This window comes from Microtus ochrogaster, unplaced genomic scaffold (assembly GCF_000317375.1).
Source record: "Microtus ochrogaster isolate Prairie Vole_2 unplaced genomic scaffold, MicOch1.0 UNK15, whole genome shotgun sequence".
Classification (NCBI taxonomy): domain Eukaryota; kingdom Metazoa; phylum Chordata; class Mammalia; order Rodentia; family Cricetidae; genus Microtus; species Microtus ochrogaster.
In genome coordinates, this window is record NW_004949113.1 from 1,909,231 (window position 1) to 1,929,566 (window position 20,336).

The window sequence follows — 20,336 nt, forward strand, 5'->3', positions numbered from 1 at the left end:
TTCCCTGGAACTGGAATCGCAGTGGCTGTGAGCTGCCATGTATGTAGGTGCTGGGAATTGAACCCTGGTCTTCTGGAAGAGTACTAAGTGTTCTTTTCTGCTAAACCATCTCTTCCCCATTCTATAACTTTATTTTCAAAAGATCATCTTCTCTTAATTTAAAAGTAAAAAATGATTCTTAATTTTAATAATCATCCAAAGTTACTTTAACAAATAAATCTCAACTATGACTATTTTATTTTGAAAATAATAACAAATAGGAAATGCCTACTCTGTCCTAGGAAGGACATGTAAATTCTGATGCCCAAAGTGACCTAAATGGTCTAATTTTATACACCTTAGAAATTGAGGCAAGCAAGAAAATCAAAACAGGAGTTTTTATTTGCAGTTCAAGGGTTAAATACTTTAAAGTGCCAAATGTGGATTAAGCACATGAGAAGTCTTACATGATCTGGAAGTTCACCTTTAATAAAAATCTACTGCTTTAGAAAACAAGTTTAGGTAGTACTCACTATACGTGCACCCTCATCCTTAGGTTGGTGGGCTTTTTGAGCCAGTAAACCAATCTCAGAAAGATAGTTACAAGTATATTAAAAAGCTTAGTAAAGAAGAGCATATTACTAGTAGAGGTATATAAAGCAGGTAATTGATGGTGCAGGAAGCTAAAAAGATATTCCAGGTCAGCTTGTTTCCTTATTGTGGTTCAGACTCAAATAATTCTCAAAACTCAAGATACAGTACCCCAATATTTATAATTTCTATAATGTACATCGTTTGTTCTTTTAACTTAAAAAAAACATTACAAAAGCGAAAGCACAGGCGCTTCCTCTCTGGCATCACCCTGGGTGCTGCTAACCAGCACTGTTTATTAAGAATTCACAGTAATTACATATTTTTCAGGTACCAAGAAAGTCTGACAACAAAAAAGATAGGCTAGCAGTGTTCTATAAATTAAAAAGGGGGGGGTTGAAGCCACAATGTAAACAAAATTACAGCATTACATTTTAGGTAAGAACAACTTACGAGCTTTGCATAGAACATCTAGGCTGACGTTTAGAACTGTGACTTTAAACGCTAAGCAGGGAGGGAACTAGAAGCCAAGGATGTACACTGGGCTAGGAGTCCAGACATGTGGGAAGTCTGTCTTTAGGGTTTAGTCTTCTCATTAACAAAACTAGACGACATCATCTCTTTTGGATCTTTAAAAAGAATAAAACCTAAAGTTCCTTCTGTCCAGAATCAATGTGCCAAATCAGGCATATTTCTTTTAGTATTTTCAATAAAGAAACATGGACATACAGCAGACACCATTTTGCTACTAAGTGTAATCTCTGACTGCTAATTATTCCTGGAACAACCAGGCTTTTCTCATCTTCCCTCAGCAGCTGACATGCCCCAGAAATGAGCAAGCACCCTCATTAGGTAGTAACGTAACTACAGAAGCGTTCAGGGATGCTGCGGTTCCTCAATGCTTAGCAATTATACAAAACACCACTAGGATAGTGACAAAGGTTCCATTAAATCAAAGTAAAGGAGCCATGTAGATCTCTGCGACATGAAATGTGAATATCCTTTGGCTTTGGTTAAATATTTATATTGAATATCCGTCCTCTGCAAAAGGAATAGCACAGTTTATTCCTATGTCTTTGAGATAGTGGTGGAGTAGGTTGTGGTCTGTGGCCACTGGGCACTGACTGCTTGTGCTAACCTTGGGATGGAAGATAGCAATGGTGATATCAGATAGCCAGTACTTAGTACTCTCCAGCCTGGGAGATTTTTACCACCCTCTGCTTCACATTTTTAGTCAGAAGGCATGTTTAACACTGGGGTAATCTGTAGGATGTAATAATTCACATAAAATGGCTAAATTTCATGGCGGTTGTTACTAAATTTATGGCTTTCACTTTAGCCTCTGAATATAAGTGTTTTCCACTGTGCAAAGAAACAACTTTCATGTTTTTTTCATCAGAGAATTTAGAACCAAATGACTGCCCAAGCTGAGTTGCACAAGATCATGCAAATCTACACTGTTGTTACATTCAGTGTTTTCTACAAATACCGGTGTTTTGTAAGTCTCTTCAAATTCCTTTAAAATAGGATACAGTGTTAAAAAATATATATATAGCTACAAGTGATAATGATGAACAAAATCAAGGTATAAGCTCTATAACCTAAAAATTAAGAATGAGTATGGCAACTATTTTTATGATGGCTATAATTTTATACAGGAAATGTTAATTTTTCTTTCTTGAGGTCACAGCTGTCAATTTAAGTATTCACTGTGCTGCTGGGACACTGGCTCACCAGTCTCATCTAATAAAATGCCGACTTAATAGCTGCTGAAAGAACACAGTTACTATTCTTTCTCTGGAAAGTTCAGTGATTACTATGTTTTGAAATTCCTTTTCCTTTTTCAAGTTCTATTTTTAGAAGCAGGAATGTTTACTGGCTTAAAAAAATAAAATCATGCTTATGCTAAGTGTAGGTTTTCCTCTCTTCTTGATATAATTTCCTTTATAAAAATAAAAACGTCATACAGAGAACAGAGTTTGGGCAGAAAGTACATCACACTGAAGGTCACAGTTGTCAGCAATCTGAGAGATCAGATTTATGTAGTACTTAAAAGAATTAGTGAAATCTAGTGAAACCTGACGTGTACATTTCATTTGAAAATTTAGTTCAATAAAGAAAGTGACAATTTACCTCTTTAAAATGAAATTATTTATATGAGCTATCATTAACTATATGGATTCTTCCCCATTCATACTTATCCAAAGTATTCCTGCTATAAATAATGTAAGTGAAGGATCATTAACAATGTATACTTTAATATAAGATTTCTGTTGTGATTTGGAACAATAAATACCACAGTGAAAAACTTATCACCAACTAAATACAGCAGCAAAGAAAGAAGCTTATGTACACGTCCCCATGACCAAGGTCTTTATAATAGTTTATGGTACAGTCCCACCACAGCCTATTTCTACATAGAGTCTCTAATGTGAACATTCAAAGAAATCTGTCTCGTGTGTCTTAAATATTGGTTTGATAAAGTTTGTACAGTATCAAATAATATCAAAAGTCTAAAAACCAATGCGTTTTGATGTTTATAAATTATCATTTTATATACTTTATAAAACATAAGCTTGAAGTTTCTATTGATGATAACAGCTAGAAAAATGCACTGTTCCAAGCAGAAGCTATGTAAAGGCTCACACAGTTTCTCAGAGGACTTCTTTAAACTTTCACTAACCATAGTTACCATGTGCCAGAGACAAACCAATACCAAGAGAACAAATAAATGTTTTGGAAAGATGATAGGGAGCACAGATTATTAAAGGCCTGCCCACAAGTGAATTCTGGGACCGATTACTGGGATGAATGTCTGTCACTGAATGAGACCCAACAGGAACGACTTCAGAGGTTGCTGCACGTCTTTAATCTTTCTCAAATCTCCAGTCAGGATTAACTGGTAATAACACACCCCAGGATTATTACTTTTCTAGCATAATTAAGATGAAGCATGATTTCAAGGTGATAAATCACGTCATCTACTACATCCCACATAAAACAGGACTAAAGTTACAGTTATTAAAGACAACAGTATAGAAATGATTCCGGGAGAAATGAAATATGACTGTGTTTGAAACTGCCACTCATCACAGGACTAGCCATACTCTACACATAGGAGCAAATACAGACCCATGCTGAATACAGTGACGCTTTGTCCCCTTATGCAGGAAACAGAAATGGTAAAACCACAGGCAAACAAACACATCGGCGAAAAGAAAGACAAAAGGAATAAAAAGAAAAATCTTACTTTTAAATTTACTGTGGGATCAAATTGATGGGGCTGTGTGAACAAGAATAGTATCCTGATGTCAACACCTCCAGGCTGCTGAGCCTGGCTCAACATGACCATGCGCTCCTCAACTACTGAACTGGTGGTATTTTGTAGATAAGATACCAAGCAACGGATGATGACTTTTTCCACTCAATACATTAAGTTCCTTGATTGGTTTCACGTATATAGATTGCCTGAGATAATAAAACATCAGCATTATGATAGATTATGAAGGTCTTTCAAATTCTGACAGAACAAGATTGGTTGCTGAGACAGAATGGATGTTGGTGTAGGCTGCATACACATACTTAATAATTAACGCCTTAAGCTGACAATTAGAAGTCGATGGATATGGATGCTTGCGCAGAATCATCTCGCCCCCGGACATAAATTTCACAGGGGATCTCTTCCATTACTCTGTCCTCTAGAGCTTGTTCAGGGCACTCATGTGCTTGTTTGAAAGTGTAGCTGCTTTTTTTGAAGGTGCTATTAAATGTTTTCATTGGCTGTGGTTGTGCAAAATCATTTCGGAAGGGAAGTTCCATGGAACTGAGGTTGGTCCTGCTTTGTTTGACACTGGATGCTTGAGAGCCACAGTGGTGGTCATGAATGCACCGGGAGGCCGTGGAGGAGCGCCGCATCTTCTGGTAGTTGTCAAGTTCTTCTGACAAATCTGCCAGGTCTGCGGAAATCTCTTTCTCTCTTAGTGAAAATAGTTCATAATGAGGAGGATCAAATACTTCCTGGAACCCAGTTTTATTGAATGCAGTTTTACAAGCCATTACCTTTTTCCGGGGCTGTTTCACTTGTACTAAAATAGAAATAATGAGAAGAACCAAGACAATCCCTGATGTAATGCCAATAATTGTTCCATGAGTTTTAGTGATTTGTTCAAATAGTCCAGCTTTCTTCTTCTCTATAAGAAAGAAATGTTGAGGTTTTCACAATTCATTAATAGGAATTCCAGCACATATTGACTAGATATTTTTTTGTAAAACAGGATATTTGATTCAAACATACCAGAGAAAATTCAACTGAAGAATTGTTTTTGTTTTTTAAACAAATAGAAAATAATATTAACTATGATTTTCGAGTCAAGTAACAAATCATGATATAGCTAGCTAGGAACAGAAAAACTCAGCTCCCTTACTCAAAAGGTTCATAAGTGCTTACAATCTGCAAATTACATTAATATAGAAAATGTCAAAACAAATACTCTTGATCTATCAAGTTTGGTTTTCTGCTGTAAGGCAGATTTGACAAATGCTGTATTGATTCATATCTGTGGGATCAAACTAACAATCCAGGTGTACTACCATAGTCTACTGTTTTGGAATGATAAGTTCTTGCCAAGTAGTAAGTGTTGCCTTCAGACTATACCATGTTCCCCCAGTAAGATATTTATTCATCCAGCTCTCAGGAAGACAAAAGACAGATATGTTCTATTTCTCCAACTATGCAACAACAAGCTACAGGTATCTAAGGCCTCTCAGCATCATATTTGCACTTCAGAGTATATGTTAGAAACACAAGGAACTCGATGAAGGGAAAAGAACGAAGAAAGAAAAAGCATTCTCTAATGCATTGCTTTTACACCGCTGTGCTCATCTATCCGCTGGTCTTATTAGCTCTTCCATTCTCGAGGTTGTCCTCTAACCTCTCTAGCTCCACGATTCAGCAATAATACAGGGCAAAAATATACAGATACACTTTTCCATAACTTGTCAATACACTCTACAAAGAAATGCTTTAGAAGCCAATTATTCTTCAAGAATGTTATTATATCAGGTTGTGGGGGCATGCACCTTTAATCTCAGCACTTGGAATGCAGAGGCAGGTGGATCTTTGAGTTTGAGGCCAGCTTGGTTATGGAGTGAGTTCTAGGACAGCCAGGGCTACCAAGAGAAACCTATTCTTTGGTGAAAAAAAAAGAATGTTATTATGTACTATAGCAACTATGCTAAGCATATCAGTAGAAAAAGACGTTTTAGTTTGTTTCTTATGAAAGGAACCCTTACTCCTCACAGAAATGCTGGCCTTTGCATCAGACTTACCTTTACAGTGGTTCTCATCCCAAGGGTATGCACAGTTTTGAACACCATTACAGACCAAAGAATTGTTGATGCACATGTTGCTATGGCAAAAGAAAGTACTGCTTGTACAGGGAGCTGTAGGAAGAAAGAAAACTAACGTTGCTATGAACAGTGACATAAAGACTAAAAACTCATCTTCATTATGTACAGAGACCCTGCCTCAAAGTAAATAAATAAAGAATTGACTTTATAAGAGTAATTTCTTAGCTTAGAGACCTTTCCATGAACACAATGTAATATACAACCAGTAAGACCAGGGCCAATATTCTATAATTCTGGTTCATACAACTTTTAGAATGCTGGGCACCAAGAGGTTATTTTCAGTGTAATGACAATATCAGTATAGTATATGCCCCATACTTCTCAACAAATTTCTACATAGGTGAGAAAAATTTTTCAAAACTTTAAAAGACCATGCTATCAATTGTGATGGCTAATTACGAGTTGATGCGATAAGAACAGCCCAGGAGGCAGAACTCTGGACATGTCTGTGAGGATGCTGCTAGCAAGGTCTGCTGAGGTATCACTGGCTGGAGCCCCTCACTGAAGGAAAGGAGAGGGCAAGCGTAGCATTGGCTGTCTGGCTTCCTGACCTTGGACATCACATGGCCATCTACCTCTTGCGCCTGCTGTCAAATCTTCCTTGCTATGATGGATTGTCTCCGTAAACTATGAGCCAAAATAAACCTATACTTTCTTAAGTTGCTTTTGTCAGAGCAACAAGAAAAGCAATCAATACAGAGGACATGGAAACATTAGGAGCTGTCTATGTATTGCAGGTGGGAAAATCCATAAGATGTGGAAATTTGGTTCCTGCTTAAAAAGTTGAACACGAGATTGTCTCATGATCCAGAAATGCTACTGCTAGCTATACCCAACAGTATACTCTGTAGGAGCTCAAATTTGTACTTGAATACAATGGAGGGCAGTATTAATCATATTAGCCAACAGGCAGAGGCAACCCCTATGTCCACCACGACTAAAAGAAAACAAGACAATGGAATATTAAGACAAAAGAACTTGCTGCACATATGGCTGAGAGCTGATAACACAATGCTAAGCAAAGTAAGGCAGCTATTCAGTTCCCATAATTAGATAATAATTATTATATAACAAATACATATGACCTCATTTATATGATATTACCTGAGCAAATTCAGAGATCAAAAATAGAGCCAAACGTCTCAGGTACTGGGGGATGAAACAGTATTTAAAGGAAAGAGTTTCAGTTTGGAATGATAAAAATGCTTAGGAGGGGTGGGTGAGATGTCTCAGTAGCAAAGGTGCTTGGTATGTGAGACTAGGGACTTGCCTACCATCCCCCTGGAAACCACATAAAGATGGAAAAGGAGAACCAGTTCCACAAAGATGTCCTCTGCCCTCCAAACACATGCTGGGGTACACAAGCTTATCCTCCACACCCATCATGCTTTGTACATACAAGCACATACACACACCCCCCACCCCCCCACTCCCCCACACCAACAAGACACCAACAAGAAGGAGACAGTAGTGATGGTTGTACAAGCACAACAATGTGAATGTATTTGATGCCACTGGATCATACAACTAAAAGTTCTGGGGCTGGAAATGAATATGGCTTAGTGGAGGAGGATTTGCCTAGCACACGAGGCCTTGGTTTTGGTTCACAGAAAAAAAACAAAAACAAAACGTGTTTTGTGTTATTAATTTTTTGCCAGGATAAAATCCATTTAAAATTACAAAAAAAGCCTTTTCCCCAAGAATAGCACACATACAGAGAAGACAGGCCATGTATGCACTACCTGTAGGTAGTTCTTGCAAGTAGGAATGTCTCATTTTCTTAAGGGTTACTATGATTTTTGCTTTTCAAGATAATCTTTTTCTTCTTGGTTTTCTGAATCAGGGTCTTATCCTGTAGCCCAGGATGACTTCTTGCAATCTTCCTGCCTCAATCTCCCAAGTGTTGGGATTACAGGCATGAGCCCTTATGCCAACTTCAAGAAAATCTTTAATATTTTCCCATAAATGAGAAATGCCCTTTACTCTCCTAAGTGTTAATGCCTCTAGTGTGTTTTTGCAATGTTCCATGCCTCTGTCTTTGATACCTTCTCATGTACAGGTGAACATTTATTATGCCGGGTCATGATGCAGTGTGCTTGCTTCTGCTAAGATAAAACAATGCAGGAAAAAATTGAGAACAACAGAATCATGTGATCCAGAGTACACACACACACACACACACACACACGGCCAAGGAGATGAGTGACTTAATATTTTCCACTATTAAACAAGATTATGGAGGTAGAACAAGCTTGCCAAATTCAACTGTTCTAACTTCTAAAAATTGTAGCTTTCAACTGCATAAAATGTATATCCCTCCTAAGGCTATATTTTTTATTTTTAGAAAGTATATTATTTTTCAGAGAAGAATTGAATATTGTGATATATTATACTGACACACACATATACTTATAAATTGAAAAGCTTTTTTTCTTTTCAGCGGGCTTTGGTGGCACATGCCTTTAATATCAGCACTTGGGATTCAGAAAGGAGGTTAAGTCTCTTGAGTTCGAGGCCAGCCAGGACTGTTAAACAGAGAAACCCTGTCTCAAAAAACAAAAACCAAACCAAACCAATCTAATCCAACAAACAAATAGTCAAATAAAATCCTAAAAGTTTCTTTTCAAGGTGAAAGGTCTAAAAATGTACTAGATTAATAAATTATTTTTCTTTCCAATCATTATCTTTTTCTTAATATGTAAACAATAAACTTCATTAAAATATAGTTAGGGCTGTAATATTTTTTTCCTCTAAAGAGTACAGTTTTTGGGTGATTTTGGAATGCCTGGCCATCTTCTCCTACTGCACAGTATCAGCTATATAACTGGCATCTTAGTGCCCACCAGTCAGAGCTGTAGTCTCTGCCGCTGCTGACTCTCACTCAGTATGGGCAGGGGAAACAGGTAAAATCCAGAACAAAACCTGGAAGTGTAGTTGAATGGAAATTATCCAAAACTTCTTTGCTACGAAAGGCTGACTCCCCTAGAAGGTAGCATTCACAAAAATTCCTGTGCAGTTGGTTAATCCATAGTTAATTATCAGGAGCTACACAGTCTGTTTCATGAAACAAACCTAAAAGTTTCTGGGTGTTCCAGAGACAACTGTAATCCCAGCAGCTGGAGCAGACAGTGAATGCAGCAAATGTGAAGTCAGTCTGGGCTGTGGAATGAGTTTCCATGAGACCCTGTCTCAGGAAAAATAAAGGCTTGGATAGCATATGATGTATTCCAGAGTTCTTGGTTCTAAGAGTGGACAGAGCAATGTAATCAGTAGTCACAACAATGTGGATCCTTCTGCCTTTAATATAAGAGCAAAGAGGCATATAACTAATAAGAGATTTACTATACTGCTAAACACTGTCACTTAAAACATTACATAAGCAACATTTCATGATTATTCGCTCATTCATACATTTAATTTTGGGTGCTGGGGATTGAACTCAGGGCCTTGTTCATATGGGACAAGCACACAAGCATACTTGCCAATTAAGCCTCTACCCCAGACTCAAGATTCTATGATTCTTCAAAGTGCTTAGTGGCTTCAAAGCCATCATAAAACGAGAGGCACTAGTTATATATATATAAATAAAAAACTGAAGGTTTTCAATGAAAAAGCACAATCACATTTTATTTACTTTGTAAATTTGCTAGTATATTTACTTTAGCTGTGGCATGGATGTAATAAAACTTATCTATGATGAATGCACTTTAATTATAAAGAATGGCCTAAACAATTTCACAAATTGTATTATATACGATAAAAATAATATTCTATTTCTACAACCTATTTTATATAGTTCACAACTAGAGATCCAGAGGAGATAAGTTACTTTTAAAGACAAGTTGATGAGGCTATAAACATCATTATGGCTCCTTGGTATTCTGATTTACTTTAGACCATCATGTGGCCACATTTTGATGACTTTTTCTAACTTCAAGGTGTTGTAAAAGATAGGTTCTCTGCTCTATATTTCTCATTTTTTTTTGTTCTTTTCAAGACAGGGTTTCTCTGTAGCTTTGGAGACTGTCCTGGAACTTATTCTGCATATCAGTCTGGCCTCGAACACACAGAGATCCACCTGCCTCTGCCAACCGAGTGCTGGAATTAAAGGTGTGCACCACTGCTCGACAGGTTACTTAATTTTAATTACATTTTAATTCATGTTTGTGGGTGTGCATGTCACAGCACAGGTGTGAGGTCAGAGAACAACTTGCAGGAGCTGGTTCTCTACTTCTACTATGTGGATCCTGGGGATCAAATTTAGGTTACCAGGCTTGATAGCAAGCACCTGTCCCTGCTAAGCCATCTTGCCAGCCCATTAATACAGGGTTTTTTCTTTTACAATTGTTCTCTATATTATTTAAAGTAACCAGAAGACTGCACTGATATAGTCAGACTACTTTATATAAAATTGTGTTACATATCTTTAAATTAGTGTATACTAATTACAATAATGTTTCATTGTGATACTTTCATATGTGCACATAATGTACTTTGATTATATTTACCAAGTTATTTATAACTGCAAATCTGTTAAGTTTTATGGCCTTTTACTTCATAAGTACAGCTGTTTAAGACTTGGGTTCACTAAACAACAAAGAGGACCCTAAGAGAGACATACATGGGGAGTAGAAAAAGACAAAATCTCCTGAGTAAATTAGGAGTGTGGAGATCATGGGAGAGGGAGGAAGGAGAGCAGAGAAAAATATATTTAGTAATAAAAGCAATAAAAAAAGATGGGTTCAGTCCTTAGCACTGAATAAACTGGGTGTGGTTCAAGCTTGTAGGATCAGGAGTTGGAGGTCACCTTCAGCTACAGCCAGACAGGAATACTGAGACCTTGTTTAAAAGAAAAGAAAAGAAAAGAAAAAGAACATTGTGTATATTTTGATCTGTAGGCAGCAGAAGCAGAGACTGTGTACTGGATGTAACTTAAGCATTTTTTAGACCTCAAAGCCTGCCCTCACAGTGACACACTTCCTCCAAAAGGCCAACAAAGGCACACCTCCTAATAGTGCCACTATGGGCCAAGCATTCAAACACATGAGTCTACGGGGGCCAATCCTATTCAAACCACCATATTCCACTCCCTGGCCCCCATGGGCTTTTAGTTATAACATAATACAAAATGCATTTTGTTCAACTTCAAAAGCTCCCAGATTCACTCACAATTTTTAAAAGTGCAAAGTTCAAAGTTTTTTTCTTAGATTCATACAATCTCTTAACTGTAATCCTCTATAAAATCAAAATAAAAAAGCAAATCACATACTTCCAACCTACAATGGCACAGGGTATGCATTACCATTCCAAAATGGAGGAAAGGGAGCACAGTGAGGAAACACTGGACCAAAGCAAGACAGAAAACCAGCTGGGCAAACTCCAAACTCTGCATCTCCACGTCTGAGGTCAAAGCACTCTTCAGAGCTACAACTCCTTTCATCTTTGTTGACTGCAACACACTTCTTTCTCTTGGGCTCCACTCCCTGTTAGCAACTGCCTTCAGCACGTGTCCCATGACTCTGGCATCTCTAACATCTTGGGGTTTCCAAGGCAATCCAGACTTCACCTTCACAGTTTCACACAATGGCCTCTCTAGGCTTCCACACAGGGACACCCCACCACACACCTGGCCTCAGAGGCTTTCTTTTTTCCTTAGTCATGAAGGGAGATTCCATGTCTCCTTTCTTGTATCCTTGACTCTAAAGTCAGAACTACATGGCTGAAGCTGCCAAGTTCTGATGCTAGCTGGGGCTGAAACATGGCCACCTCATTCAATTACATCTTCACCAGCTTTCTGTTTTCCATGGTTTCCTTTACTGCCTAAGCTTAGCTTCCTGGAAGCTTGCTCTCTATATAGACCAAGCTGGCCTTGAATTCAGAGATCGGCATGCTTCTGTTTCGTGTGTCTTTAGATTAAAGGTATGTACTACTACACCTGGGCCCAAGTTCTCTAATTCCTTTTCGTAAGCTGGAAGCTCAGCTAAGTGGGATCTTGGCCTGAGGTCTCCACTCCCTTTTATTCCATTTAACATCAGGATTTCCTTTAATCTGTTTATCTCCTTGAACACAGGATTTAGCTCCATTCCACTTCCTGGTGCCCCCTTTCCCCCTCAAATTGTACATTTTGTATTTTTCTTGCTAAGCTTGCTCCTTTCCATCATATATCTTCATAAGAGTGAATGCTATTAACCATATGACAGAGTCAATACTAGGCTGTTTTGAGATTTCCTCTGCCAATGGGACTAATCCAAAACTCTTCACTTTAGCCTCAGATAGACTCTTCAGACAAGAACAAAAAGCAGCCACATTCTTCACCAAATATCACACAAGACCGGTTTCCAGGCCACATACTAACATTCTTCTCTGAACCTGTTGAGCCAGGCTCCCACAGTTCAAACCATCCTTAGCAGTTCAGTCTTCCTTGTTCCTTCTAGTATGACTCATTAAGCCCACTTAAAGCATTAAACTGTTCTCTGAATCACAGTACCAAAGGTCATATTACTACAAACAAAAACATGGTCTGGCCTATCACAGCAATTCCCCAATTCCTGGTGTTAGGGTCTCTATGGCGGTGAAGGAGATGCTATGATTTCGGCAACTCTTGGAAAGGAAAACATTTGGGCTGCCTTATAGTTTCAGAGCTTTAATCCCTTATCATTGTGGGGCATGGTGGCATGCAGGAGAAGGAGCTGAGAGTTCTATATCTTGATCCATAGGTAGTAGGAGAGACTGTAAACTGGGCATAGCTTAAGCTACAAATCCTGCCCTCATAGTGACACACTTCTTCCAACAAGGCCACACCTCCTAACAGGCCACTCCTTATGGGCCAAGCATTCAAACATATGAGTCTATGAGGGCTATACCTATTTAAACCACCACAAACACAGTAAGGGGAGGCCCTTAGATGATTCTCAGAAGAATCATCCTGCCACTGATATTAATGAAAAGTCACAGAGTGAAGTATTCTCATTGGAAATGAAAACTGATCTGAGCAAGGCTGACCTCTCTTCTCAGTAGGAATGAAATACTTCCATATCTGAAGGAACCAGGGGAAGAAATCAAGCTTTGACAGTTGCTAGAGTAAGGCTGTGCTTTCCCCCCATTTTTGCAAGGGCTTTTGGTGGAATGCCCATGGAATCAGGGAAGCCATTATGGGCGTTCTAGAACCATAAGTCAAAATAAATTCTTCCACAGCAGCAATTTTCAGCCTGTAGATTGTGATCCCCTTGAGAATCACATATCAGATATCCTGCATATTATACATTACAATTCACACAGTAGGAAAATTATAGTTATGGAGTATCAAAAATAATTTTATAGTTGGGGTCACCACTTCATGAGGAACCATATTAAAGGGTCGCAGCACAGGAAGGCTAAGAACCACTGCTCTACAGGTTGTTTCATCATGGTGCTTTTTCATAGCAGCAGGAAACTAACATAGTGGAGAGAACCTATTTTTATATAATAAATATGCACTAAAATAAACTGCAAGGAAGTTTCACAAAGGTAACGAAAAACTTAGAAACTGAAAATTATAAAATATTATTAAAAAAATGAAAGATGACAAAATTCTGTATTTATGGGAAGACATTCTATGTTCACTGATTTGAAAATGTAGTTTAGATGGCAGTATTACTTGAACTGATTCATAAATTTAAAGTGACTCCTATCAAAATCCCAGTAGTATATTTTGTTAAAATTAAAAAAAAAGAAAAAATCCATAGTAAACTTCATCAACTCTGAAGCGAGTTAGAACAGTTCAAGCTGTCTTGAAAAAGAAAATATTGGAAGACCTGTACTTCCCGATTTTATGACCTTCTACAACACTCCAAATCAAAACAGCTGGAAGCAGCCAAGAGCAGACAGAACAGGGGCCAGAAGCAAGAGTTCTCATAAGAAGTCAACTGGGTTTTGGGAAGAGTGCTAGCACCATCTTTCCAGCAAAAAGCTCTGGTAAAACTGGTTATGTACTTGAACATGAATGAACTGGGTCTTCACCTTGTACAAATACAACAAATATATTCCAATGTATCAAAGACCCAAAATAAGAACTAATCTCATACAACTCAGCAGAAATAGATGAAGAAAACTTCATGACATTGGTTTATTAGTGATTTTCTTGTTTATCACAGTAAGAGTACAGGTAGCAAAAGAAAAAAAAAGATAAATTGACGTTTATTTAAATTAAAAACCATTTATATTGTTGAGTGTGGTGATGCATGCCTTTAATTTGGGAGACAGCAGAAGAAAGGGAGTTAGTGGTCAGCCTGGTCTACATAGTGAATTTCAGGCAAACCAGGGCTGAATAGTGAGATATTGTCTCAAAAACAGCAGCAAACCTTAAAACTCTGTCAAATACTGAGATAACACCCAGAATGTAAAACCATTTATCTGATAAGGGAATGATACCAAACATATGATTCCTACAACTTAGTAACAACCCCATTTAAAAATGAGTAAAAGGCCTGAGAAAGCCTAAACTAAGTAACCCTGAAAAGATGTTTATGACTCACACCTCCAATGAGATTCCGTTTTTTATACAGTGAGGGTTATAAGTAAAAAAATAATTGAAAAGCTGCTCAAGTGTTGCAAGGTTGTGGCGAAACTGGAGCTCACTCCTGGTGGGACAGAATAGTATAGCCATTGTGGAAAATGTGTTGGTTCCTTAGAAATTTAAATATGTATTTACCACATGAGCTAGCAAAAAATTAAAAGCAGGAACTGTGGTCCTGGCACCCCCATATCTGCAACATCATTCCTCACATAACAACCAACAGGTACAAACAGCAAAAGTCTCTATCAGTCAGATTTAAGAACAACACAATGAACAAATACTGCTATGGTTTGAATATGAAATGTTTCTCACAGCTTAAGCTTTAAATATAGACAGTGGTGCTTTAAGAGGAGCTTGTGGATTAGGTAGGATGTAGGACCTATAAACAGACACAGACACACACAGAGACACACACAGAGACACACAGAGACACACACACACACACACACACACACACACACACACACACACACACACACCTCTCAAGCCATGGTCCCTAGCCATTTCCTATAACTACTGCTTCCTGCTTGTCACAAATGAATGCTACCAGCACCACCACGATTCTCTGTCCAAGTGAATGGAGATAAATGACCAAGAACTGAACTTTCTCAAACCATGATTCAATAAATACCCTTCTTATGTTGGTTTTGGTAGGTATTTGTTCATAGGGATGCAATTATCATGGGCTATTATCAAGTTTTAAAAAGAACAAAATTCTGATATATGAAAAAGCTCTAAAGTATGAAACTAAGTGCACCAAAGAGGAAAGGGCAAGCACTGCAGGGTCTGCTTATGTGAGTTACTATTACTAACAGACAGTGCAGGAGAACAGAGCTAAATAAACATGGCTATTTAATGTGTGGAATTTCAGTTTTGATGACAAAAATGTCTCTGGAGATAGATAATGGTGTGGAAGTTTGAATAAGAACAACCCCCATAGGCTCATATGTTTGAATGTTAATAGAGAGTAGCACTATTTGAGGATTAGAAAGATTAGGAAGTGTGGCCTTATTGGAGGAAGAGTGTCTCTGGGGTTGAGCTTTGTGGATCAGGATGTAGATTGTAGCTACTGCTCCAGCACCATGTGTGGGCCATGCCCTCCAGCATGATAATAATGAACTAACTCTCTGCCATTGTAAGCCAGCCCCCATGGTCATGGAATCACATCACAGCGACAGGACAGTGACTAAGATAATGGTAACAGATGTAAAATAAGATGAAAGTAGCTGAATGCTAAGCACCACAAATTTGTATATGTAAAAATAGTTGATGATAAATTTTATGTATATTTTACCTAGTATGTAAAAAAAAGAACTAGACACATGAATACTCTGTTAAGATGTTCTTCACAGAGATAATGGCTAGCAGTTTTGAAATTATGCGTATGCATTGAAGAAATCAACTAGACAGGTTTTTCATAGTAAGAAAAGGAAGTGTGCCCCTAGAAATATGGTCAGTTCTAAAGCTGGAAAAACAAAGTGGACCTGTTTCATCAACAAATGCCATGAAGTATAGGGTTAAAAGTAATGACTGGAATGTAGCAGGATACAAGATTAACTCAAAAAAATCAGTAGCCCTCCTGTACACAGATGATAAAAGGGCTGAGAAAGAAATCAGAGAAACATCACCTTTCACAATAGCCCCAACTAGCATAAAATATCTCAGAGTAACTCTAACCAAACAAGTGGAAGACTTGTATAGTAAGAACTTTAAATCTTTGAAGAAAGAAATTGAAGAAGACACCAGAAAGTGGAAAGATCTTCCATGCTCTTGGGTAGGTAGAATTAACATAGTAAAAATGGCATTCTTACCAAAAGCAATCTACAGATTCAAAAATTCAAAAATCCCAGAAAAATTCTTCACAGACCTTGAAAGAATGGTACTTCATTTGGAAAAGCAAAAAACCCAGGATAGCCCAAACAATACTGTACAATAAAAGAAGTTCTGGAGGCATCACAATCCCTGACTTCAAACTCAACTACAGAGCGACAGTACTGAAAACAGCCTGGTATTGGCATAAGACAGACAGGAGAACCAATGGAACCAAAGAGAAGACCTAGATATTAATCCACACACCTTCAAACACTTGATGTTCCCAGGCCTTACACTGCTGTATCTAAACCTGAGTGCTTGGTTGTAAATTCAGTTTCCTGTCTTTTCCATGCTCTGCTTGCTTCTTTGTGGCTTATAGATCCCCTTGTCCTTGGAAGAGAGATTTGCTCTGCCTTACTCTTTGGTAGCAAATTGGTCCAATGATATACTTTGGCCAATAAAAAGGGAGAACGAGAAAAAAAAAAGTAATGACTGGACACTGAAAGAGACAGGAGGCAAACTTAGAGACTCCTGGGTTGGAAGCTGGGATTCTATGCATCAAAATCCCAGGATTTTAGAATAATAGCAGTAATATATAATCATATAATAATAGAATACATATCTAAAAACTCACTTATGTATATAAATTACTGAATATCAACTTCTTCTGGAAAAAAAACCCCTCTACCTGGCTGGGAAGCTCTTAAAGCTCAGACAGTAAACAACTGAAAATGGCCCCCACCTGGAGAGGTGAGTATCTGGGTCCCCACCTGGAGGGCCCTACTCTCTAGGCTCTAACACCTGAAGTCACATTCTGTGCCTCACCTCCACCCAGCAAAGCCCCAGAGGCCTGGTAGTAGCCTCCTCACACCCCAACCACCTCCCAGAGCATTTGTGATCCCCAGAGCCTTGACCCTGAATGCACCTGGAGAGGTGGGTATCTGGGTCCCCAATGGAGGACCCTACTCTTTAGGCCCTAGCCCCTGGAGGCATATCCTGTGCCCTACTCCCACCCAGCCAAGTCCCAGAGACCTGGGAGCAGCCTCTACGTACCCCCACCTTCTGCAGCCACCAGAGCCTTGGCCCTGTCTACAATTGCAGGAGCCCCAGGTCAGCATCAGTGACCACCAGAGGCAAGACCAATCTGTACCTGGAGGAAGATCGACCACATAAGCTACAGGTCCCACTTGCACCCACTGGAGGAAGAGGGACCCCTGAAGCACTTGCACCCATTGGAGGGAGAGATGGGCACACGGCAGTGCAAGAACACATAAAACATAAGGAGCAGTATGACACCACCAGAAACTGGTGGTCCTACACCACAAGACCTGAACAGCCCAACACAGATGAATCAGAAGAAAAGGACCTTAAAAATAACTTTAAGAACATGCTAGAGGCCCTTAAAGAAGAAATGAAAAAATTCCATTAAAGTAGAGGAAAAGACAAACAAAAATGGGAAGAAATCAACAAATCCCTTAAAGAAAACAAAGAAAGCCAAGAAAAAAACCATTCAAACTAGTAAAGGAAACGGTTCAAGACTTGAAAACTGAAATGGAGGCAATAAAGAAAATACAAACCAAGAGAATTATGGAAAATCTGGGTAAATTATCAGGAATTACAGAATACAAGAGATGGAAGAGAGAATCTCTTTTTATGAGGCTACAATTACCCTGATGCCCAAACCACAGAAAGACTCAACAAAGAGAATTACAGACCAATCTCACTCATGAACATTGATGTAAAAAATACTCAAATTACTGGAAAATAGAAATCAAGACCATATTAGAAAAATTATACACCATGTCCAAGGAGGCTTAATTCCAGAGATGCAGGAATGATTCTACATATGAAAATCTGTCAATGTAATCCACCATATAAATAAACTGAAATAAAAAAATACGACCATCTCATTAGATGTAGAAAAAGCCTTTGACAAAATCCAATAATATCTAAACATAATAAAGGCAACCTACTGCAAGCCAACAGCTAACACCAAACTAAATGGAGAAAACTCAAAGAGATTACATTAAAATCAGGAATAAGAAAAGGTTGTCCACTTTCTCCATATCTAGTCAATATAGTATTCAAAGTTCCAGCTAGAGCAATAAGACAACAAAAAGAGATCAAGGGAATACAAATTGGAAAGGAAGAAGTCAAACCCACTATTAGCAGATATATGATAGTTTACATAAGTGACCCAAAAAATTCTACAAGGGAACTCCTATAAACACCTTCGTAATATGGCAGGACACAAGATTAACTAAAAGAAAACCAGTAGTTCTCCTATATACAGATGATAAACGGGCTGAGAGAGAAATCAGAGAACATCATCCTTCACAATAGCTACAATATAAAATATCTTGGGGTAACTCTAATCAAACAAGTGAAAGACCTGTATGACAAGACCTTTATGTCTTTAAAGAAAGAAATCGAAGAAGATACCAGAAAATGGAAAGATCTCCCATGCTCTTGGGTAGGTAGGATAAACATAGTAAAAATGGCAATCTTACCAAAAGCAATCTACAGATTCAGTGTAATCCCCATCAAAACCCCAACACAATTCTTTACAGATCTTGAAAGAACAATACTCAACTTCATATGGAAAAACAAAAACCAAGCCAGGATAGCCAAAAATTCCTGTACAATAAAGGAACTTCTGGAGGCATCACCATCCCTGACTTCAAGCTCTGCTACAGAAATGAAAACAGCTTGGTACTGGCACAAAAACAGACAGATGGACCAACGGCATTGAATTGAAGACCCTGATATTAATCTAATCACGCACCTATGAACACCTGATTTTTGACAAAGAACCTAAAGTTATACAATGAAAAAAAGAAAGCATCTTCAACAAACAGTGCTGGCATAACTGGATGTCAACATGCAGAAGAATGCAAATAGATCTGTATCTATCCCCTTGCATGTAAAATAAAAATATCTAAAAGAGAAAAAACAATTCCTTTGGATAATTCATTGGTTTGTAATATAATTAATGTTGATGCTTTTAAAACAAGCATGTTTCACTATGTATTTAAAGTTAGTGTTTTATGGTGTATAAAATCATTTGTCTTTGCATCATGTGCCATAATCTGACTCCCAAATTCTGCCCTGATGCCCTTTATTCCTGTATTAACTTGCTGACTTGGCAAAGGGTTTGCTGTAAGTTAGTGAGGAAAATGCTCCTGTTGAGTTAAAAAGTGTGATGTGACAATTTACAAAATGACATTATAAAAGTACTTTTCTGTCAAAAATAGGTATTCAGTAAGCATATCGTGAATGAGGAAAAATTATGCAATAGATTTGAATTAGTTACTTACGTTCCACAAAGGAAGTGAAGAGCATCCTAAACCTGCTAAGCCGACTGCCTTCATCTGCCCACATCCGTATCACTCCCACTCCTGTTTTCAGCATTACATCATTAGCCACAGTGCTACAAAACTTGGCCTTCAGATTTTCAATAGCACTGCTTCCATCATAGACCGCCACAAAATTTCTCTTGCATTCATTTGAGTGTTCCATTTGATAATCTAAGAACCTCAAATAAATCTGTAATATCAAAACACAAGAGTTTTTTAAAAAAAATACTTAAAAGTTTTCTATTTTACGATTCGGTCAACATAGTAGACTGAATTGTAATGACTGACTGAAAAACACAATGACAGAAGTTAAAGGCCTAAGATTAACAGTCTTACTAATGGATCCAAACATTAAGAAATCTAAATATGCTTTTTTTTTTAAACAAAGAGTATTCTTATATAATCTAATCTCATTATAATGATAATTTCATGGTATTAATATATAAAGGAAATAAAAGAATTGCTCAAAGTTTTTCTATTCTAACAGTTATTAGTGGTTCTTTCAGTTTTTCTGTGCATTCTATTACTTATCTATGTTCAAGGCAACATCTCATATAGCCTAGGCTGACCTTGAACTCAAAATCTAGCCAAGGGTGACGTTGGATTTCCAATCCTCCTCTTTCCTCCATCCCAGT

At 38.0% G+C, this 20,336-nt stretch overlaps 1 protein-coding gene across 2 annotated transcripts in view; it reads right to left on the bottom strand.

Annotated features, from left to right (window-relative positions):
- Positions 1-345: 345 nt before the first annotated feature.
- Neto2 (neuropilin and tolloid like 2) overlaps positions 346-20,336 on the bottom strand; it is a 60,759-nt gene continuing 40,768 nt past the window's right edge. For both annotated transcript variants that reach the window (XM_005367017.3, XM_005367016.2), the window contains exons 7-9: positions 19,663-19,891; positions 5,899-6,012; positions 346-4,760 (exon numbers count right to left, since the gene is read on the bottom strand). In XM_005367017.3, coding sequence (XP_005367074.1) covers positions 4,180-4,760; positions 5,899-6,012; positions 19,663-19,891 — 924 coding nt within the window. In that variant the 3' untranslated portion in view covers positions 346-4,179. The remainder of the gene's footprint in view (positions 4,761-5,898; positions 6,013-19,662; positions 19,892-20,336) is intronic.